Source organism: Colias eurytheme, chromosome 5, assembly GCF_061535395.1.
Source record: "Colias eurytheme isolate Ceu_HAF_F1 chromosome 5, ilColEury1 Martin Lab GWU primary, whole genome shotgun sequence".
Taxonomy (NCBI): Eukaryota; Metazoa; Arthropoda; class Insecta; order Lepidoptera; family Pieridae; genus Colias; species Colias eurytheme.
Genome location: NC_142984.1, coordinates 8,743,233 through 8,767,576, shown reverse-complemented (window position 1 = coordinate 8,767,576; position 24,344 = coordinate 8,743,233). Strand labels below are relative to the sequence as shown.

General features: G+C 31.5%; 2 protein-coding genes across 4 annotated transcripts in view; one reads left to right on the top strand and one right to left on the bottom strand.

The window, feature by feature from the left end:
* Positions 1-18,474, top strand: part of LOC149908574 (uncharacterized) — a 33,974-nt gene extending 15,500 nt beyond the window's left edge. The window contains exons 1-5 of one of the 3 annotated variants that reach the window (XM_090102050.1): positions 11,108-11,200; positions 11,964-12,146; positions 12,627-12,847; positions 13,079-16,997; positions 17,080-18,474. In XM_090102050.1, coding sequence (XP_089958176.1) covers positions 11,125-11,200; positions 11,964-12,146; positions 12,627-12,847; positions 13,079-16,997; positions 17,080-18,041 — 5,361 coding nt within the window. In that variant the 5' untranslated portion in view covers positions 11,108-11,124 and the 3' untranslated portion in view covers positions 18,042-18,474. Of the gene's footprint in view, positions 1-11,107; positions 11,201-11,963; positions 12,147-12,626; positions 12,848-13,078; positions 16,998-17,079 lie in introns of those variants that run through there. The other 2 variants (XM_090102051.1, XM_090102052.1) reach the window with 2 other exon arrangements.
* Positions 18,475-18,951: 477 nt separating this feature from the next.
* YL-1 (Vacuolar protein sorting-associated protein YL-1) lies at positions 18,952-23,887 on the bottom strand. Its single transcript, XM_090102049.1, has 9 exons — positions 23,596-23,887; positions 23,338-23,461; positions 22,650-22,776; positions 22,024-22,200; positions 21,480-21,555; positions 21,120-21,235; positions 20,566-20,707; positions 20,039-20,191; positions 18,952-19,727 (listed from the first exon to the last, which is right to left on the bottom strand). Exons 1-9 carry the CDS (start codon positions 23,724-23,726, stop codon positions 19,535-19,537), a joined length of 1,239 nt encoding a protein of 412 aa, XP_089958175.1. The 5' UTR covers positions 23,727-23,887; the 3' UTR covers positions 18,952-19,534.
* Between the last annotated feature and the right edge of the window lie 457 nt (positions 23,888-24,344).

Below are 24,344 nucleotides of genomic sequence, written 5' to 3'. Positions count from 1 at the left end.
TTTAGCATTTATGATTAAAGTAAAGAATGGAGAATAAATATATGAATAATGATTACACAATCTTATTGGTTTACTTGGATGGAAATTTTTCTGGTTTTCAAATGTTTATCTATAATTCGTAAATCGTAATCATCATTCGATCGTCAAGAACGAATCAGAGACCGTTTTTTTTAATTTTTAAGGAAATCACAAACATACTGGAGAAATAATACAACTTAAAAGCTGTACAATGTACATACTTAGGTACTTCTAGTGCGTAACATTTCTGTGAGGTTTCATAAAAAGCCGTTGTTCTCAAAGTGCATATATAAATTCATATTTATGACTAACTTTCAATCGAAAATAGCGGTATTTAACCATTATTTGGCACAGTTTCTTCACAAGAATGAACCGGCACGTTTGAATACCTACGCCGCGGTTTGCGGTCAAATTTCTATAAACTATAAAAAGATTGGTGATTTTACGGTACTCGTTATAGAATAAAAGAAATGCATTAGCTGCAGACAGAAGACAATCGATAGAAATGGTAATAATCCCTCAAAAACGAGAGAAAACAAAATAAAGTTTACATCGCTGTAGGTATGTGTGGGTGAGTTGTATTGACCGTTTCATTATGAAAGTGAAATGGAAATCTCAAATCGAAAGACATCGATCATGGGTGATATTTGCATAATAATGTTAAATAGAGAGTGCTCATTGTTGTGTAGGTGGTGCTTTTATTTTAAACTTATTGCATACATACATACCAACGGTGACTTTTCTTTTAATACTAGGTATATCTATGTTCAGTGTTCTTGAAATCGATGGAATATTCTCAATCTATAGCAACTTTACCTATTTTTCAAATGTGTTTAAACAAAAGAATTAACCAATAAATTGGTTTTAGTATGATAGCTAATGTGAAACTTTAATCGTTATTTAATGTTGAATTTAAACATTGACCCAATTAAATGTATTTTGGGCAAATCTAATATTAGTTATTGTTATCGTTATAGTTAGCAAAGAGATCTATTTTGATTCCATAAACTATTTTATAACCATAAAGATGCACACAAATCCGCAACATTATAAAGAAGAGCCATGAAGTAGAGAGTGTTGAGCGTCTAATTTTAAGTGATATAAAATTGTATTTTTTGATACATATCTAATGTAAGGTTGATATTTAATTTATCTGATTTTTTTATATGTGTTTATTTGCCTATTTTTTTATCTTGATAAAATTGGCCATATAAAATCATAGGTTACCTTTTTTATTATAGTTAATAACATGTTAATAACACAGAGAAAAGTTATGATTCATGTAGCCATAATTCATATGAATATTTACTAAGTATAATTTGTCTTATGTGATAAAAAATCTTACTACTAAGTACCTACTGGACCTATGCCAGAATATAGAGTTATGGTTAAATTGAATTGCTTACCAAATCATTTCTACAAGAATTGTAGTAAAGTATGAAGTATCATCTATAAATCCGAAATTTTAAATATTATATAACTTATGCTTAGCTTATATTTCCCACTAGGGGAAAACAAATTTCATTTGTCGACATTTTATTTATTTGTCTTTATAGAAGTAAATTTCATAACCATTCTGCTATAGTAAAGAAAACATTTTACCTCATAAAATAAGTAGATACAAAAAGCTACTACAATGTTTCTTGAAGATTTGCATTATCTTCAGAAAACTTAACTTTTTTATTGTTTCCAATAGCTAATTAATTATATTTACAGACAGTGGCAATTTCTCTTCACAATAAAAATAACCTCATTCGTATATTGTAAACAAATACTTTGACAGACAACAAAGAAATACAGTAATTAAGTACAGAAAATATCGTATAACAGACATTAACGAATGTTGATCGCATTTCTATTCGTACGAATACTACTTTCTTTGTTATTTGATACTTTAGGGGCTGTGCTTGAAATTTTGGTGTAAGTGAGAAGAGGCAGCGTTTGTAAAATCATTAAATAATCAGCAAGTACAATATTGTACTTATTATATGTAATAAATAACAATAAGCATAATATCTAACATTTTAACCCGTACCCATTTATTTGTTAATAGATCCTCTAGCTTCTGCTGTTGTAACTACATTCTTGAAGTAGAAAATTCGAAGTGCTCTCAGTGCTTTATAATATTATAATGGATTAATCTGTCAGAGTACTTACTTCTTCAAATTTGAAGCTATTGCTGCAATATAAGGATTGAATAGCACTTTTAATTCTTGGTATAACAAGAAACTATTTATATTTACTATAACGTAACTTTTCGTAATAAAAATGCAGGGTTTCAGAAACCTTACGAAAAAGATACATAAAGAATATAGGTAAGTACTTAAATAAAACTGTAACTGTGTTACATTGTATATACAATGAACGTATTTTATGTATGGTTTCTTCTATAATATGCTTTAGGGATGCACTTTATGTTGTAAACGAAAACTTTTTATCGTGGTTGTCTGTAACAGATCACTTATAAGTAACAAGGCCGCCAAATAAGTTGTACACTTTCATTTCTGTCAGTAGTTGTAAGTTTTCTTATTTGTACAACTGTATTAAAGTGTTAAATATATAAATATAATATAAATGAACCGCACCCTCTTGTACTTTACACCAAACCAGCGAAGACCCGTTTGTTTTAATGTTCGTGCGAATGTTTTTCTTTATCGCGTATCGTATGCCCGCGTACAATACTGCTGTTACAGTTTTATTTACTTTTTATTGTTGTTTCACAAAAAATGCCACGGTAGCGAAAATACGGTGCTCCGTGCCAAACTTGAAAAAAGGAACAATTATCTATTGTCCCTTTATCCTTGCTCGAGTATGATGAGCCTTTGTAATTATTCTGTAGGTATATATACTATATTGTTCAGAAATTAATTCGATTTTCCAAGTATTTCGTATCGATGTGGCTTATAAAAAAACGTGTGAAGGTTTGATTTCTATGAAAATATGTAATTGTTGGATTTTTATTGAATTCATCGATAGGGTTTTATTTTATTTGTATTTGTTTTTATTTCTGCGAACATGTCGCGCCTATCTCGAATATTTGTATAGTGATATCTATAGGTGAATATGAAGTAAGACAATATTTTTTAAACTGTCCTCAGCCTCATATAAATACTTGTACCTATTCTTTAGAATACCTAGTATGTTATGTAGCGTCAATTTTATAATTTAACTAGCTGTCCCGGCAAACGTTGTTCTGCCTTACTCTTATTAATTAAGAGTATAAAAAATAGATGTTGGTCGATTCTCAGACCTACCCGATATGCACAGAAAATTTCATGAGAATCAGTCCAGCCGTTTTGGAGGAGTATGGTAACTAACATTGTGACACGGGAATTTTATATACCTATGAGATAAGTTATTTTTCCCAAGTATATCCAAAATCAATGATATCAAGAGGAAATAATTTCAGTGACACAATAAAGAACCTTTAATGTTCATTACGGAATTTAAGCCTAATATTGGAGCACTCACACCGCCCCCCCAGGAAGGTAGACCTGGCGGCCTCCCGCCACATTCGCGTTGGGCCTGGAGATAGGCTGCCGCTGACGGGTCTGCGGACGCGGTTCTACCGAATACCCGCGGCCCCGTCAATAAAGCGGCTCGGCGGAACACAGTGGAGTTTAGTCGGTAGGACCCTGCACTCAGCAGGGTGAGTCCGACATAACCCAGGGCTCTTCCCCCGAGTGCCCTGGGTATGCCTAAATGCATTCTCCACTATAAAAAAAAAAAAAAAGGCATTTATAGCACTCTGAATTATGCGCCATCTCCCATTAAAGAGCTTTTCACCTAATTAGGACTGAGAAATTGACACAGTATATACCTACTTACCCACAAAATAATTTCAAGCAATGGTATAATGGTCCTTTGCAGTTCTTTTATAATTGTTTTTAATATTGATTGAATAAGAAAAAAGTAAGGATTGAAAATATGAATTATACGGACAGTATTTGGACAAACGATAAATTACAAGTGATGTTAAATTACGGAGGATTAGACACATAATTAATAATTATATTTGTACGATAATTTATGCCCATTTACTAGTGATTTTATGTTAAGTACCTGTGTCATTTATTCTTAACTAGCGGTCCGCCCCGACTTCGCCCGTGGTACATATTTATGTTTTCTCTACATAAGAACCATCCTGGTACTTCAAGGAATATAATAAAAAAAGAATTATCGAAATCGGTCCACCCGTTATCGAGTTATGCGCTTACCAACACATTTTGCGATTCATTTTTATATTATAGAAGATAAATATCAAGTTTCTTACCGATTCTATTTTCTGGATATAGGTACCTACTTTATATGATATAAAGACTTTTAACAGTATAGAACTATTTACAAGCTGTGCTCCGCGGTTTTACCCGCAGTCCACTCCTGTTGGTCTTAGCGAGATGATATATAGCCTAAAGCCTTCCTCGATAAATGGTCTATCTAACACCGAAAGAATTTTTCAAATCGGACCAATAGTTCCTGAGATTGCAGCGTTCAAACAAACGAACAAACTCTTCAGCTTATTACAATAGTATAGATAAGGTTCAAATTGCTACCACACTTACAAACATCCAAACATCCTCTTACAATACCATCCGTCACGCAATATATATGGTAATTAGTCATTACACCGGCTACATCTCCTACCAACGAACACGCAACAAAAATCGAAAGCATAATTACTTCGAATTAGGTGATAATACTGATCTCATTCCATTACCATATTAAGCCATTATGAAATTTAATTAATTACACTGTAGCATGACTGTGAATTGCTGTTTTTATCGCTCGATTTAGTTTAATGTGATCAATTTTGTTATTAGAGACTTATCTGAGAAATAGTTTTCTATTGTTAACATCAGCGACAAGCTTCTTGCTTACAACCTTTTATAATAGGTTGGAAGGTAATGATTGCGATGCTAATATACATATATACAATATACAAACAGGTCCTTTTCCATTTTTAATGCGTATAGTTTTTAAAAACTAATAAAAAAAATATTGCACTACCCATTTATGTATTTTGTTATTTATTCCTCTATTGTACCAATGGTTGTCTGGAAGAAATCGCTCTAAGCGATAAGACCGCCAATTGTACTTAGTGTAAGTTATATTTAAGTGTTTGTATTTCTTGTTTTGTTATCTTTAAGTGCAATAAATTATTTATAAATAAATAAATAAATAAATAAAAATGTAGAAAATCTAAATGTAGAGCCAATAATTCATAATTCAGTTTAAAGTATAATCCACTAAATTCTAAATATATTCTCTTCAGTTTAAAGCTCAATTTTATCTAAACAAAATGTAAATTTGTTTATCAGCATTGCTTGATAAATATCCTCGAGAAACAAATGCAATACAACGATATGTTACTGTTTGTATAATTATCAGATGAATCTTGCATTTGTTTGCATTTTTAACGTATTTTCAAACAACATGAGATACCTAATAGGTGGAATAAATTCTTAATGAATTCTTAATACTCAAAATTATGTTGCTACGAATACTTTTGAATCCTTTTGATGTTAATTGTTGTTGTCCCAAGTCGAGTTAAGTGTAAACCAGTAGAAGGAATTTTCCTAATCTAATTCATAATTATGACATTTCAGAATATCAATGGTCAGATAGATTTCATACAAAAAGTATGTGTACCATAAGATCTTTAGGCAAATTTTTAGCTAACACAATTATTCATCCCTAATAATGTTATAGAGGTAAATGCGAAAGTAACTCCATCTGTCTGTCTGTTACGCTTTCCCGCTTAAACCTCTCAACCGATTTTGATAAAGTTTGGCACAGACAATCTTTAGATTCTGAGAAAGATCATAGGCTACCTTTTATCAAATAACCACGCGGGCGAAGCCGCGGGCGGAATCCAGTCTTGAATATAATTTAAAACAAAGGTAGCATCGAGTCTTACTAAGTTTAATATAAAGAAAAGTACAGAGATAACATTTATAATTTCTTAACCCACATACGCATAACAACATAATTAGATACATATATATTATAAGATAGTTATCAATGTAGGCGCTGTAACTAATTCTTACACTTCTGAATCACGCAAAATAACTATTTAATTATGTTTTATTCAAGAGGTACCTAGAATATTTCACATAATATAAAAAATCATTTCATATAAATACTTTATACTTAAATAATATGTTGTACAAAACTGTACAACATATTTAAGAAAGTAGAGTTAGTTACGCAACATATAACTTAAAAACGGCTGAATGGATTTTAATGAATTTTAGTTTTTTTTTAATTGCTTTGTAAATGATTGTGTTTTGTAAACAATCGGGAAGCGCGAACACCATCTCACCAGCTCTAAAGCAAAGATGTGGTCTAAGATACTACACTACCTATGACTCTATTATGACTCTACCCGCTTAAAAAAAGCGTTAAGTACACACGCACGCACACGTGTCAGAAGTGAAACTTCTTTGCTAATATTCAAACATACCAAAATACCTTTTACCTACGCTTTTTACCGTAAAAGGCGACCATTTTGGTAAAAGTTTTACGTGACGGTGTTGCCATGACGCGACCTTGAAATTTTACTCTAAACGCGCTAAGAAGGTTCACTACAAAATTAAATCTGTGCACGCTTTAAACATTGCGAACACACATATAATGACAATTAATGGTGGGCTAAAAATAAACAATTTCAATCAGAATTATTTCGCAAATCAATGGTATTTCAGTATGTACTTCATATTTCCTCAAACACTTGAACTAATCTCACATTGTTTCTGATAAATTTGTTACGACCAAGTGAGTGATACTATTGTAGTATTTGTTATAATGGACTAACTTCTTCACCTGGTTTCGTTTATCGAACTATTATATGGAGGTTAAGAGGACGATTTTATATATTATGAAGAACTTTTCTGGTATTCAAATTTATTTTATTTCTAAGATAAATATAGAGCAAGATTACAGAGAACGAACGATATTTAAAATAAAAATTGATGATCAATATAAATAAGCCATTATATCAATAAAAATACATATCAGCCTTATCTATGAGCAACTTTTGTTCAAAAACAAAATAAGGGTTGATAATTTGATTTTTATTTCAAGCCACTATACTCACTAGCCAGATCCCAAATCTTAATATATATAAATCTCGTGTCACAATGTTTGTCCTCAATGGACTCCTAAACCACTTAACCGATTATAATAAAATTCGCACACCATGTGCAGTTCGATCCAACTTGAGAGATAGGATAGTTTAAAACATGTAGGTACCACGGGCGAAGCCGGGGCGGACCACTAGTATGTTATAAAGTGTCCTACATAACTTTATAGGTAGCTAACCTAGCTGTTGTTGAACTGGCAACCTAGCATTTGTATTCCATTATAGTTTTATTCTTAATAATACTTATGAAACAGAAAGACTTCTTAAATGTTTGCGCCATATACCATGTACCTATATGAAATCTCACTAATATTTTAATGGCATTTCCATAGGTAATATAAATATATTAAAATTTACGTTGTTTCACTTTCTACGAATAGGTTTGTGTTAACCTATTGTGTATTTAAGTTTTAAATCTTAGTGTGTTAATATATTCATATTGTTACAGACCTTTCCATGTTGAAAACATATATTTCAAATTTCTAATTATTCACTTTCTTCTAAAATAATAATATATTATAATTATATGCACGTAATTAGTAAACAGTATTAATAACTTAATTATGTAAGTATAAACAGACGGACGAATATATATAGAATAATACGTAATATCTATGCTCTAAGGTAATAACAAGTTATATAAAACAATTGATAAGAAGCTTGAAAAAAATCCGACAGTCCTCTTACTGCTAGCGTGTGAGGTGATGCGTATAAAACGAAATAAATAAAAATAATAATAAAATCCTGTTTTTAATCTGTGGTCATTTTGGTGGCAGAGGATATAAATAGTATTGAAAAGCAAAAAATGTGAAGTGAAACCATAAATTGTATTAATCCAAGTTTACGTCATGTAATGATGCGTATTATAGATTAATTAATTAAATGAATTTAACAATGCTTAAGTTCGGGATAGGCTGTGTTTTAAGTGTGCAAATATAAAAATATTTGTGTGAAATCATAAAGGAATGGTCAGATAAGGTCGTAATCTATTTTGCGATAATAGATCTGTTTTTCTTAGCATTTTTCGTGAAGGGCTGAGGTGGGAAGTATCTTCGACTTCGCAACTAGTTCGTGCGTATATCATTTCATTATTTACACATAAAGTTGTTAATTGTTTGTTTTGGCGATAAATATACCAAAACAGCAAATGAAAATAAAAGTAACCTTCAATTACGTAAATATACAAATTCTCTATTCCTAAACTGATTATTTATTCAAAAACTAGCGGTCCGCCCCGGCTTCGCCCGTGGTACATGTTTACGTTTTCTCTACATAAGAACCATCCTCGTACATCAAGGAATATAATAAAAAAAGAATTATCGAAATCGGTTCAGCCGTTCTCGAGTTATGCGCTTACCAACACATTTTGCGATTCATTTTTATATATAAAGAAGATATGTCTTTATATACGTAATTCAAACCTAATTTCAATAACTAAGAAAACTCATAAAATTTGAAATCATTTCAATCCGTAGACTCACTGACCACTGTAACTATAAAATCGTTGTAACTCATAATGTATGTAATTCAATTTCTTATTAATTTCATCAAACAATTTTTATATTTTAAACACAAATGACCTAGAAACTCAAATCCCATTATCTCACAGATAAGAAACACAAACTGTCGAAGGATATGTGTCTTTCATCACCATCTGAATCATGAATTCTTGAAGCATTTGTCATTACAAATCGTTATATGGCTTTACGTTTAAAATACATAATATTTTGACACTCAAATATTATATAAATGTTATCTAATATTTGGTAATCTATTAATAAAATATTATAAATAAATAGTTATTGTATCATCTCATCAATTAATAATAATTAATATTTGATTGAATTAATAACATTTTTCTTGTATAAAAACATCGCCCTTGAAATAGACACGTGATATTTGACAAAATACCCTCATCATTCAATATTCGACATTATCTCCCAAATAATCTTGAGTGCTGAAATCTTAAATTTATTAAAAATGTTACAATTTTTTGGCAAATAAACAGCTCTCTCATCAACATAATATATTAATAAATTTTGTTTTAAATACAAAAAATTTCTTATATTGTATTTTTAACAAAGAAAAAATACAACAAAACAATTACAATATTTTCGAGACAAATTTTTCTACCCTCGGATATTATATCTTATTCGCAGACATTCTAAGAATTTCTCAAGATATAGATAGTAGATATGATAAAACTTATAAAGGTCCATAACAATGACTCTATAAACTGAGCGACATTGAATTTGTACAAATTGAAAATTTGAATTTTTACATTCTCACGTTATTTTTGAACAATATATGTAGTAACTTTTCAAGTTTAATTACTTTACGAAATAAAACCGCTGATGAAACATTTGAGTTTGTTTTTTTTTACCACAGAAAATAAATTGAATAACTAATGGATGCTGGATCCATTTAACAGTGTACTAATAAAACGTGTGTTGTATTGAAAATTTAGTTACATTTAAAAATATAATTTTCATATATGATTTTTTTAATGAAATCAATAGCATGCTATGATGACGCACGTTAGCTTGTGCGTTAGCTCATAAATTCCCGCCAGAAAAAAAAGAAAATCTGCTTCATGTAAAACGTCTGTTGTAAGAACACTTGTTGTTTATCTCTTCGATAAAATTGACAGGCATCATTGATAAGATCGTAGGTATCACGTACACAATGCATTACGCATTTATTTGCATTCATATTTCATTGAATAGATTTCTAGTTAATGCGTAAATGTCTACTATCAACGTCTAGTCATTCATTAATATGTTTAATGTTTATCTTAATCACTACATAGTAACTATAAAACAAAGTCGCTTTCTGTCCCCATGTCTCTTTGTATGCTTAATCTTTAAAACTACACAACGGATTTGATGCGGTTTTTTTTAATGGGTAGAGTGATTCAAGAGGAAGGTTTTAGTACATATATAATTTTCTATGTTTTAGACAAAGCGGGTGAAGCCGCGGGCGGAAAGCTAGTTATTTATAAAACTGAAGAGTTAATATAGTCTGATAATGTTTTATCAAGCTATTCCGATGTTTAGTTTTATACAAGTAAGATAATTATCTAATGGTCTGATTAATCATTTTTATCCGTATTAAAATAGATTAATAGTAAGTAGACATAGCATTTTAGAGATATTAGAGAAATAGGTAAGTTTCACGGTCATACGAAATATCTGCTAGTTATTGATAAATGGAAAAATTGAAATAATAAATATACATACTTCTTCCCAAACACATTAATTGTTTCATCTACCATTGCTGAAGCTGAGATCGCAAACAAAAAAAGTACAGATAAAACACACGATTCAGATAATTAAGGACTTAATTAATATAGCCCTTATCGTGTGGTATTAAAGTCGGATTTACGTACGAGAGTTAGATGATAAGATTATTCTGTTTACCAAACGGCTAATGAAATTGGACAGTCGACAATACCACTTGGACTCTAACTGGACTTTTCAAGAAAGTGACGGATATTCATAGATTGGATTTTGTTTCTTTGTCATTAATGATTCTTGTGAGTACATTGTGATGTGCCTTGTTTAATTTTTTTTACAATCACTGTTATCTTTTGATTACCTTTCACTCTGCTGGTAACAACACTTACCTATCATTTGTTAAAATAATATCGCACGTGCTATGCATAATTAAATATTGGGACCAATAATTAAATAATTCTTATACATATTACCATTTTTAATTAATAATCTTAATTATCAAGGGAACGCAAATAATTAAAACTGTAATTATAATTAAAAATAAAAATAAAACGCTCTTATATTATCATTATTAATAAAATCTGTCGCCTTCATCCACTCTGCCGCCAAAATTAAAAAGCATGATCACAGTTTAAAAATAGAATTGGTTAATACTCATTTTTTATTATGATTCGATAAGGATTATGATGGCTATTTCCGAACGAGTGTAAATTGTGTAAAACGAAAAAAATGTCCGATCGAATCGAAACTTTATCAAAGGAATACGACGAAAATATAGTGAATGCAGAGCATTCTAGGAGTGTTGGTTAGTTGTATTTTTTATGTATGTTTTTATACATGATATTTTCTATTTTTTCTAGATCATTTTTAGGACCGATTTTTTCACATGTTATACGTACAATGACAATAAACATAAACTAAAGTTCAATTATTATTAGAGATTGTAATTAAGAACACACAGCTTAATTTTCCCTAACAAAAACTCATTTTGGTAAAATTTATTCTACATACCTGTAAAGAAAAACCTATCAGTGAAACAGATGTGCCATCTATCGATCTTCTATTCTCAAGGGACTCCACTTCATAGCTCAAAATACATTGAAAGATGCTTTCGCCTTTTGAAAATGTAGTTCTTTATCACAATTTTTTGGATTTCTCTAACATTAATTCTTTTAATTATTAATAGTTTAAACTAAATGAATCAACGTCCACTAAAAGTGTTCTAGCTCTGTTTTTTTACCTATAAAATTCTATTTTTTAACCATTGCATCAATATTTTTTTCTCTCCTATGTAGTTACGTTGTAGCCTTACGACCATCTAAAAAAATAACACCATTGATATCGTATTTTTTTCATCTATAAACCTAATAGGTAATTAAACTGTTTATGAGTACGTACTGGTGCAATCAGGATATCCTGACGACACCACTAACCTACCTATTAATAAAATTTACCAAAATCATCTAAAGATGGCATCTTCTACCAGGAAACCCTAATAATAAAAGGAAATACAACCAATCAAATATTATATTAGACCTACAATTGACATATAATATTGTACATTTCAGGACTATTCACGATCCCGGAGTATCCCGAACTGGAGCTGGAGCGCGGCATGTGGTCGACGGTCCTGGAGGTGCTGCTGACGACCCTGCGGTACCTCGCGCCGGCCACCCTCCTCACGATATTCTGGGGGCACCAGCGTTTCTTCTTCAAGGCCTTGAAGTACGTCGATTCGGCTTTTCGAACACGTAAGTATTTGCTGTTATAAAATTAGCTATCCAATGGAGTTCTAGGAAGTATTAAAATGTTATTGTACCCAGTACAGTTGATATATTTATTAAATACTACTTTAATCTACTTCCATACCTTGAATGGGAAATTAACTCTGTGTGACCTATTTGCAAAAAAGTTAAATAAAGCAAAAGCTTATTGTACAAATCTTTGTGGGACTGATCCCCAATTATCATTCTTATGTTACTACAATTACCATCTTTCCTTCAATCTCTCCTAGATACCACTTTGAAGATTTTACAGGAGCATTATCATTATCATACAGCACGTCTACTCATTTGCCTTCCTTGCATAATCAATAATCATACATTGTGCGGCATCAATGTTCTTTACATCAGTTATCACCTTCTACACAAAAGTTTACTATCTTTGTCTCAATCCATTCAAGTTTTCTTCTTTATCGACTTCAGACTGAAAATTACTATCAATGTTTCCAGTTATTTTTTCAAGCGAAGAACAAAAGCAACAGGTGATACAATGGCTCTCCGATGTGGGTCCCGTGAGGGTGGACGATTTGGAGACGGTGTGGCGCCACGGGTGGATAGTTTGCGGCGTGTTGGACGCGGCCCTCCCCGGCGCATGCGCGGGACATCCTCCCACGAGGCTGTCCCTGAAGCATGCGCAGGCTATAGCTGACCATTACCTGGGAGTTGATCCGGTAATTCAAGATTTTGATAGGCAAATGAGTAGACGTTTCACATAGATTAGATCCTAGGCGTTTAATACCCCCTGATTGATTCAGAAACACGTACTAATATCTCCTGTTTAAATAAATTTATAGCCAAAAAACTCAATTAAAAAGAAAATTATCAAACCTCATGAGAAATGCTGCTCACTCAATAGTAATTTTTGCATAACCCATATTACAGGATATTTTATCTCATTTCAGATGTTCACTCGGCAAGAACTCGAAGCGAATGAAGTCTTAAGCAAACATGAAGCTTGGAAATTAATAAAGTACTTGGACAGAATTCGCACCGCTATAGCGAAACTTACGCCACCAACTGCCACATCAAAGCCAATAACGGAAAATACTACATCTAGTTCTACACAATTTACTCTCGACTACATTGCAAGGGGTTCTGGACTTACAGCAGCCCAAATAAATAACAAGATGTTTTTTAAAATATATCCAACAGCTCAGCAGTCACTTGATCCGGGAGAAATAACTATTGTCATCAAGGGTCCAAAAAATATTTATGGTATGTCTACATTATCTCCAATCTTGGGAAAAGCTCAGATGATACGACAAACTTTACTTGGTCTTCAATCGAAACCGATAAACTATACAGATAATGTTCTCCCAGTAACTCAAGGTGCAACGTACTTAAGAAATTATGGTAAAAACGACATGAACAAAACGTACTACATACCTAAAACGCAATACGATATAATTATTGAAGTCGAGAGAAATCCTGATCACCTAAAAATTGGATACACTGTACCTACGGAAGGAAAATATGAAATATCTATAACGAGTCGAGGGGAAAATATAGTAGGGTCACCTTTCTTTGTAACAGCCTCCAAAAACATTATGCATATTTTAGAGAAAGACAGTTTTTGTTTAGAAGATGGTGAAGAGATTGACATTGTGGATATCAAAAGTGATAGAAAAGTTGTACTTCGAATTGTAGATTTTGTAACTGAAAAAATGCTATTAAAAGAAAATGGAACTCTAGAAAGGATAACAGAGGACGAAGCAAAAAATTTGATGGAATTAGATTCTTTAGAGACCAATTCAATCCACGACGATGAATTAGAAAAAATAACAAATATAAACGATTTGAACCCTTCGTCAATGCAAAAATCTCAAAAATTTTACACAATTGCATCAAGAATTCTAAAAATGAATAGAGTTTGCAAAGCTTTATATAACTTGGACAAAGAAAAGTCTAACAATGTGTCTACAGATTCTTCTTCAGCCAAGCAAAATGATGTACCTGATGTAGTTAACTCAACATTCCTTGAAAATCAAGCAACTCGAGAGAGAATAATTATACCTGAAAATATTTCTGTATCATTATTTATGGATAAATCTACCAAGACAGAGGACGTCATACGTACGGAACTTACGAATAAAGAAACAAAACAATTGTATTTACAGGATTTAGAAAACTATAAAATGTTACAGGATCCATTCGACGATGATAACATGTCTACAGATACAATTCAATCGACAAACAATCCATTTTTAAATGATATATATGACACAACATATACTGAAAAAGAATTTGGTTCATTTATAACCAGCGAATATGAAACAAATAATTCACAAAACGAAGAGTCTCACATTTATAGCAATCCGTTTATTGACTTTAAGCAAACAAGTACAGAGTGTGAAGAGGCAGTGCCTTTAAACACAGAACCTGTTAAAGATTTGCATGACAATTTATCAATTATGTCAGATGAAGCAGCTGAGCGTATTGAAATTATTGAGAATGAGTACACAAATCCATTTATTGTTCTAAATGAAACCGAAGAAAATTTAGAAAAAACTCCTGTGACCGACTTCATTATAGGGGCACCCGTTTCATTGCCACCTGTCATAGGTTCACCTATAAAAGAAAGCACATCGTCTTTGAATTGCAACACTGATAACAAAAATTTGCTTGATACTTTCAATTTTAGAAAAGAAAATGAAAACGTTTCTTTTATATCTTCACAAGAGAGCTTAGAACAGCGTGATGAAATCCCATCTATATCACCTTTCCACAGTCTAGGTTCAGACACATACAATTTCCTAAGTCAGAGTAACTTGCAACGGAGTCGAGATATTTCACCCAAAGATTTATGGGATTCTGCATACGTTAGCATCGATGATAATGCAAGTACACCAGACAATAATAACAATAGCAGTGATCGTTCTGTATCTGAAACTCTTATAAAAAATAATTTTGCAACAATTAAGGAACTTTACAATACACCAGCTATAGATAACCGGGAATTGTGGGACGGCTCCGAGGAATCAGACCACAATTATATTCCTGAAGATACACGCAACTTTAGGTGGGAGTACAAACGCCAAGTCTTTACGCCCATTATTGAAGAAACTGAAAAAAGTCTCACCTCTGGCATGAAGGAAAATGTTACTGAGAATGAAACTGATACAGTGTCGAAAGCATTTGCTGAACTTAATGAAATCTATAACGACATTTTCCCAAATCCCGAAGAGTCCATAACTTCTGAAAATGAAGGAAGTACACTACAAAACTTCGAAGTAGAGTACATTATTGAAAATGATAACATCCGCGTCGATTCTGCGTCTGAAGATTTATCAGATGTGAAGAGACATGCGGGGGAAATAGAAGGATCGATTTCTGAGATTCAGACAAATGAAACTGAATCAGTTTCAGCAAGTCGAGAACTTCATGCCGAGGATGAATCCAACAATAAAATAAGCCAAAATAAAGAAGAAACACAATTTGGCGATTCGTCGTATTCTAATATTGTATTAGAAAAGAAAAGATATTGGGATGAAAAAATACGACTAATAGAGGCTAAAAACTTAGAAGAATCAAAGCTACAACAAAGAAGAAAACGTATATCTGCTAAACACTTTAGACATAACGATTCTTTGAGTAAGCGAAAAGGAAAGCAAATTGTTAAAAACTTTTTGAATTCGGGTGCGCAAAAACAGTCGAAAGTAAAAGATAACGCTGAAGAAACAGTTCGTATTAATACAGTTCAAGTACAGTTCTCTGATAATTTACGCAGTGATATTAAATTGGTCGAAAAGTGGAAAAATTATTGGGATAACAAACTCGAAGAAGAAATCAAAGAAGTGACAGCTCATTCACAAAATTCCTGTGTAAAAGTAATAAATAGTAAAGAATCAATAAACACCATAGACCATGAAACAAATGATAAAACTATTAGCAATGATATTGATCTAAATGCATCTATAACTAAAAATGATGTTTCACCTGCAAAAAATGAACTACCTGAAGAAGTATTTAAAGCATTCGAAACATGTCCTAAAAGATTTTTTGGTACTTCAAGAAAGCATATCTTGAATAAAATCGACAGTTTCTTAGGAAAACCTGTTATTGAAAGCATTCCCAAGACAGAAAACATTAGTCTTAGTCATGAAACTGGTCTAGTATCTAGTCGAATTTCTTTGTTCCACAATATTTCTCAAACCGAAGAATTGCCATGGTCGCATACACACCATAAACAAAACAAGAGCTCAATGTATAATAAACACAATTATAATAGTACAGAGTGTGATAAAAGCACGCATGATGATTCTTCGAATATTACTTCTGAAAATGACAAAAAGGAGGCGAAAGAAGGTACACAAATAAAGCAGATACACAGTAGTGGGGATATATCCAACACCGATATTATTTTAGAAACAGATAAAAAAGTTGAATCGTTAAACGATCCAGAAGCTAATAATGTTGGAAACGTGAAGCAAAATAATTCACCACAAAGTGAAAATAATAATGATATTGTCCTTGTGAATACTCAAGCAAGTACAGCAGATAACAATTATATACCTTCACCAGTTAAAGAAAAACATATTGCTGAAGATCTGAGAACCGATAATGTTCAAAGAAAAGTAAAGTGTCGCAAATTGAAGTCTTTTAGCAAATCAGAAATGGATATTTTCAGTAAAATCTCAACCAGTGAATTAACTGATGACTTTGACAAACATAAGTCTGTTGAGGAATTACCAAAAATAAATGTTAAAAATTTTATCAGCCTATATGAAGATGTTTCGAAGTCTACACAATCCGAGCTAACAAAATATAACCAGAAAACAGGAGCGAACCGCAAAATTATGTACAACTCGAGTTCAAGTCCAGGTAAGATACGACCTTATAATTTCTACAAAACTGGATTTAGTGTGCCATAAATAACAATATTTTTTTTATTCCTTTATTACAGGAACTCCAAGCAAGTCTCACTATATGCACTCAGCATCAAAACACTTTATACGTTCCAAACCTACAGAAGAAGAAAAAAATGAGACCGAATCACAACAAGTTATAAGCCCTGAAGATCATACACGATGTAGTTCAGTTCAGAGCACACAAGAATCAATCCCTGAAAATGATAAAAAATATTTAAGTCTTTCAGATATTGAACTAGAAATAATAGACAAGCAAGAGGAGAAAGAAGAACCACATAAAGTTGAAACACAAAAACCGGAAGAAACTTTACCAGTAGATTACAAGAGTCGTTTCAAAATTGCCAAACAGTATTTCCAGTCGTTAGAAGAATTGAGAGATGTTAAAAAGAATACAAAAGTTAGTGAATGTAAAATTAAAGTTAACAGCCTATCAACTGAATCTCTTGATGAAAATGGAAGGAAGGAATCAAAGGAAGATGCTCAAAGTCAAAAAATGGAGTCTAAATCTAATACTATGCCTTCATCTGAAATTTCCAAAATATTTAATGAGATGCCTCAAGAAGGAGAAACAAATCAAGATGATGCAGAGTCCAAAAAATTAGTTAAAATATCAGAAAAATTTCATGTTGAAGACTTATTTGAGGACGTTATGGAAGGAAGGCTGAGTCGCCAGGGGAGCTTACGCGGTATTCCACATAAAAAAGCAGTTTTGGAAACGTTCAAGTCAATGGAAAACGTTTCAGATAACAAACTAAATTCTTACGAGATGGCAGTGTCACCGGTTAACGATTTTTCTCAGCAGACATCAACAAAAAATGCACAGACATACCTGAGTGAATATCCATACTTGCCCACAACAGATCCGTCCAAATTTCAATCAAGATTCGACGCAAGTGCATCGGGTTTAATTTCATATAATGAACTGTTGAAATCTAGACCTAGAAGAAATAGTGTGCCAGATATCAGACTAAATCCCTCATTTACGGAGAACCTATGATAACAGTATTTATTCGTGTCTAGATGTGTCATAATATTATGTGAATTCTTTGTAATTATACTGTAAGAAAAAATGCTTCGTACTAATAATTTACTTTTTTTTTCAATTGGTAAATTCTTTTTTAAATAGGTTTGACCTATCTATCGAATATTTTATGTAGAGAATACCCTTAATTTTCTAACAGTATTTAATTGTACCTTATAGTAGTAAACTATATTAAGCTAGGTGAGTTTTGCTTGAAACAAACATTTTTGTTGCAATATTATTTCTTTGTTAACATCGTCGATTGTATTGTTTTGTTTTGTCCATGTCGTTTTGTTATTTTTATACGTTAAGGCCCTTGTACAATTTGTACAGCATATGAATCTTATTTTAATTGGATAATGCATGTAGTTATTTATTTCATTATTTGAAATTAAAATTTTAGATGTTACATGTGTGTTTATTTTGGATATTAGCTCTAATCCCCTGAAAGTATGCATCCCTTAGAGAAATAATTGTAAGATATAGTTTTTGCAAAAATAATTTGATGCATCCTTCAGCTCCCTTAACTTTGCAAAGCTGTCAGAAAGGATATTAGAGGTATATCAATTTTTTTTTATTAATAAATCATCCCTCGTTAATAAAATTGGTAACAATAAATAATAATAACGTTCTGTTAAGCATGTGTCCGTTATAATGAGATGTTATGTATGAGAATATACATACATCAAAGTGCCAAACAGGCTATTTGGGACATCAGTAAGCAGTTAATCTGGTCCTTAGTTTCTTATACTGTATCCATAGTAGTTTAATTAGTTCAAAAATTAAAAAGGAGATAAGCGTATACTACAATAGTAAATATTAAGTAAACAAAGATATTACATAGATACAAAGGAACTTGAAGTAAATAAAATGCAAAATGTTCTTTTCATAGTTTATTTACCAGCTCTATCTAATTACAAAATACCCTTAAATACTATTTACACATTAAAACTATGCAATCACTTCCTTAATTTCATGTTTGTTCGTAATTATCTTTGTTTCCTTTGATAAAATTCAGATATAATTTTGCTATTGATAACCTGAATATTAAAGCAACTTCGAAACAAAAATGGATTTAAAGTCAATTTCTTTAATACTGTAAATTGCATTATTCATTCATTTTTTTCTAATCTATGTATAATACAAGCATGCATTGTTTCTTCAAATCCAATACTAACATTACATTAATTCAAACCAAGTCCTAAGTCTAAGATTTCTATTCAAATATGAATTCTGTTCAAACATTACGTGAAGTTGTCCATTATGAAACTTTTATTCACAATTATTATTTATGTAAATGATAAAAAGCAACTGTTGTTTTTTTTTTTTTGAAATTTTTCTGAAAGTCACGTATTTACCTAGGTACATTCTGCATATGCGGGTATATGCGTGTATGAAAACGAAATCAACCGCGCAGTTTTTTCTCCCTTTCAGCAAAATGATTTAATCCATACTCTACAATCTAGGTATTATTTTATATGTATTTGCACGTAAGAAGAAGCGGTATCACTTCGTCTCGAGCGAAGCCAGGCGGCGAGGCTAGGCGAGGCTTTATCAGCTCGGGCTTCGAGTTGTTGGTAATATGCTTCGCGTATAATGCGGAAAGCGTCTACACTGCGATATGGTAATTTGGTTATGGGATCGATGTAGCGGGCTGGTCGTCTGAAAATAAATATTTTGGTTATTAACAAAATTTTTTAGAATTTTTATAAATTTATATATTTTTTTAAGCTATTGCATTAGCTTCTATCGCGGGCCTTGAGCGTGGGGACCGAATCGAGAAACTCCGTAACGAAAAAACCTCACGCTCCCCACTGCGACGGGCGCGGAGGTGTAGCTTGAAGGTATAGCATACAATAGCTTTACCGCGGCAGTCCCCGAGTGCCACACGTCTTTTGTTTAATCTTGTATGATTTGTGCTAGGTTGTATGCCAACCAAGCCAACCGGTAATTCAATTAAAGTAATAACTTACTTAGTAACAGCACATAACATTTCCCGTCTCCGTTTCGGCACTTTTTGTGGGAAACACGAATTGAATGCTTTGTTCTTGATGTCGTTTTCGAACGAAAGCAACGTCCGCTCGTAGTATGTTACGTTTTCTTTGGGTTTTGGCTTATCTTCTTTTCTGTAAATTTTAAATGATCGTTAAATAGATGTTTGATGTTTGATGACTGATGTTTTTGGTAGGATTTTAACACCATCTTAAACAGTCTGAATAAATTTATTTTTTTCAGATTTATTCTCAATACAATATTATTAATAACAATAATAGCAGTAGATTTGAATATAAAAGTATTTGAAACTATTGGCCTGATGCAAACAGTTTTGTTAATAAAAAAGTCATGTATTAAGGAATATACTCCAAAAAATTATATAAGGCAAAAGCATTTCACATCTTTTTCACTATTGAAAGATCTTAATGTAACTACTAGGTATGTAACCTACCAACTTATATAATAAACTGGAACTTAAGTTATTAAGTGCTCAATAATTACTTACTTGGGGACATCATTCAATGTAATCTCCTCCTCTGGTCCAACAAAATCGACGTCCATTTTAACTGGGTCCGATTGTTCACTATCATTTTCCGGTTTTGGTTCTGCATTGTTACCATCACTTAGGTCTCCTGGTGTTAACATATCTGCAATTTGATAATAAGGAATAGTTTAATTATTTCCATTATATTCACACAAAAAAAACATCAACATTTATGATTTTGTTAAATATAGGAGGCAAAAGATAAAATTAAAAAAATACTGTAATTAATAAAAAAGGCGCATGATAAAAAGAGTGCATGTGCCGAGCCCAGAAAGAAGTGAAATTTATTTGGCAAGATCCGACGATACCAAAATCGTCGCCTTACTCTATGACGTGACGGTATTGCCATGGCGCGACCTTAAAATTTTACTCTCAATGCGCCTGAAGAAGTTTCACTTCAACAAGCATTAAATAAGAAATATTTAGTTCAGAAGTAGTTATTTTTTATCTTAAGTAAAACCAGAGCCAGGGCAAAGCTTAGAAACATATAAATGAACATTTTATATGATATTTACCATCTTCACTTTTGATAATATCACTCAAATTGATATCTGTTATTGGTGTAAGACTAGACTTGTCCTCTGGCGTCACTTCAGACACTAGTGGTACCGGCACGGCGAAAGAATGGTACCTAAAATACAAAAATAAATTAAAATTATTGTATTTATTAAAAACACTGTTTTCACACTAAGGAGAATGTAAAGTATAAGTTACAAAGTTTTTTTTATAAACTTAAGTGAACAAATTTATAATATGTAAGTACTTACATATAATTTATAATGATTTCATAAACTTACATTTTTCATAAAAAATATAATCGAAATAGTAATTATTAATTACTCTAATTATAACTCTCAATTACAATATGTACTTACTTAATTATCGGTCCTGTAATAGTTTTCTTTATTGGTCTGACTTTCTTTCTCTCTAATTCACTTTGTTCAAATATCTCTGTAAAATATATTTATTTTGTCTATAAAAAGTTAATCAAATATTATATAAGCCAATAAAATTGTATTTTAACAAGCAAATAATTCAATTATTTTAGCAACATTCACATATTTTTAATTGAATAAGAGCAAGGCATACATTGACTATATCTATACTTCTATACTAATATTATAAAGAGGAAAGGTTTGCATGTATGTATGTATGGTATTCACGCATAAACTACTGGACCAATTATGATGAAATTGGGCACAGATAATCTTTAGACCCTGAGAAAGAACATAGGCTACCATTTATTGCGAAATATGTACCACGGGCGAAGCCGGGGCGGACCAGAATATGTACATTGGTATATTTTATGTTTACATACATTAAAAAGGGGAAGTTTTTGTATAATATAAGTACATTGTCATATTTAATGAGAACAAATTTATCCAATTTAAAAATCAAATTATTAAATTTATTAATTACCCAAGCTTTTAAGATTTTCCTTTTCAGTGATAAGAGCTTCTTCCAATAACTCCTCTTGTGTGAGCGGTCGCTCCTCAACTTTCTTCACCTTTTTCTTTTTCAATTCCGATCTTATTTTGATCCTTTCTAGTGTCTCCGCTGATTTCACTGCTGTACTTTGCCGAATTGATTTTCGTTCTAAAATATCAAATATTGTTACATTTTGTATTTGTATTTAATATTGTTTTAATATGCAATTTTTACTGTATTCAAAACCTATTATTGTACTACACTGCGTTATGAAACAAATAAATGATTTTTATTTTTTATTTTTATTTTTGTGATGTTATGTACTAATTATTCGCTTGGCAAAGTTTTTTTTAATCTGTTCTCAATTATTATTATTAGCTCAAAGTATACATAAACATTTAGGATTACATGCTTATTCAATATTATCAGTATAATTTAATAAACTGATGATTAGATTTAACAAGCATAGTACTTAATATGTTCTATAAATAGACTTTGTAACTTGTAAGATCTCTAGTAATAAAAATCAATCAGATACCATCAGGTTTGACAAACATTTAAAAAATTATACTAAAATTCTACATTATATAATTATTAAACCCAATATTTAAACTTACCAATAGAGGTGTCTATAACTTTATCAACACTCTCCGCAGCTTCTTTTGGCTTCGGTTCTCTTGGTTCTTTTGGTTTCTTTGTTACCACTTTGTTTTCAGCTGCAGACTTTCGTTTTCTTTTTGGATCCTGAATATATGATAAATAATATAAATTAGAAACAATAATATGGCAAAATAACCCACTAATTTTACTAATAAGTGGGAATAACTAGTAATTATGTTGAATAATGAGTTTTTAGTTACACTTTTAATCTATTTTTATCTAAATCAGCATTTTGTCGAACTTTACTAAAATTATAAATAAATGTGTGCTTTTATGTCACAATGGAGTGTTTCTGAAGATAGTTAGGAGCATAGAAATTGACAAAAGCTTTTTACTGCGGTGAAACATCCCACAACCCATAAAAATTTGCTTTAAGTCGCAGGTGGAAAGCTAATCAGCTAATCTATACTTATTAATACATATTATAAAGCTAAAGAGTTTGTTTGTTTGTCTGTTTGAACGGGCTTATCTCAGAAACTACTTGTCCGGTTTGAAATATTCTTTCGGTGTTAGATAGCACATTTATCGAGGAAGGCTATAGGCTATATATCATCACGCTAAGACCAACAGGAGCGGAGCAATGCGGGTGAAACCACGGAGCACAGCTAATAACTAATAACAATCAGAATATACAAGTCAACTCACCTTGTACACTTTTCCGCTAACTTTCTTCTTCTCTTTAGATTCAGCCTCTTGATCCGAAACAGGTTCGTCATTCTCGTCAATATCAAAATCAGAGTCTACTAAATCATCTACTTCTTTTTCTTGTCTAAAAAGATATACATGACATTAAAATGATTTGTTACATAAATAAACAAATCGAAAATGTAGACTGTAATTATTAACTGTAAATTATACATTTTATAACAACAACCAAATATCGTATACAAATAAAATACATACACGTAATCTCCATCTTCCTCCGCCTCTTGGAACCCTCCATAAGTAGTTTTATAAAAGTCGTCTTCCTCTTCTTCGTCCAAAAGCTTTGCCATGCGATTACCAGCATTGGCACGGCGTTCTCTTTGCGACATTTTTGTGTTTTTTAATTAATATTGCAGCAATGAGTTGTTGATATTAATTAATAAATGAAATTATTGGGTTTTTATTCATAAAATACCCGAACTAAACACAGCGTCTTATGATATAAAATACAAATAATAATAAATATCAAGCGTAATACAACAACACTGCAATCAACTGCAATGGAGTTACTAAAAGTGACAACTGACACTGACATTTGACAAGTATGGATGTCAAATTGATATGTGACATTATTTGATGCGTTCATGAATCATAGAATACAATACATAACATTATATTTTGAATGTTACGGTGCATTTAGATCAATCGAGCGAATGCTCATTCTTACCCACATTCTTATGTGTTCATATCCCGCTATATCAAACTATTTTAGTGTAAATTGGCGTAGAGCAATCTATCGTTGTTCTTACTGGCTACTGCGTTCGAAAAGATTCTATGAAAATATGTTCTAATACTCAACAATACTGAATACGAGTTTTCGTTTACACTATGATCACGAAAGAATAGTCTTGCAGCTCTTGCTCTTACTCTAGATCCATGATTTATACGTTTAAATTAAATATAGTTAATATTATTAAATAGTATTTAAAAAGTATTTAAATAGCGTC

Excerpts from the sequence above, each read along its gene's own strand:
- YL-1 (XM_090102049.1), bottom strand. The coding sequence starts at position 23,726 with ATGTCGCAAAGAGAACGCCGTGCCAATGCTGGTAATCGCATGGCAAAG. Across the intron at positions 22,201-22,649 it reads AGTTATAGACACCTCTATTG|AACGAAAATCAATTCGGCAA; the intron begins GTAAGTTTAAAT and ends TTGATATTTTAG. Across the intron at positions 20,192-20,565 it reads ACATTGAATGATGTCCCCAA|AAAAGAAGATAAGCCAAAAC; the intron begins GTAAGTAATTAT and ends TAAAATTTACAG.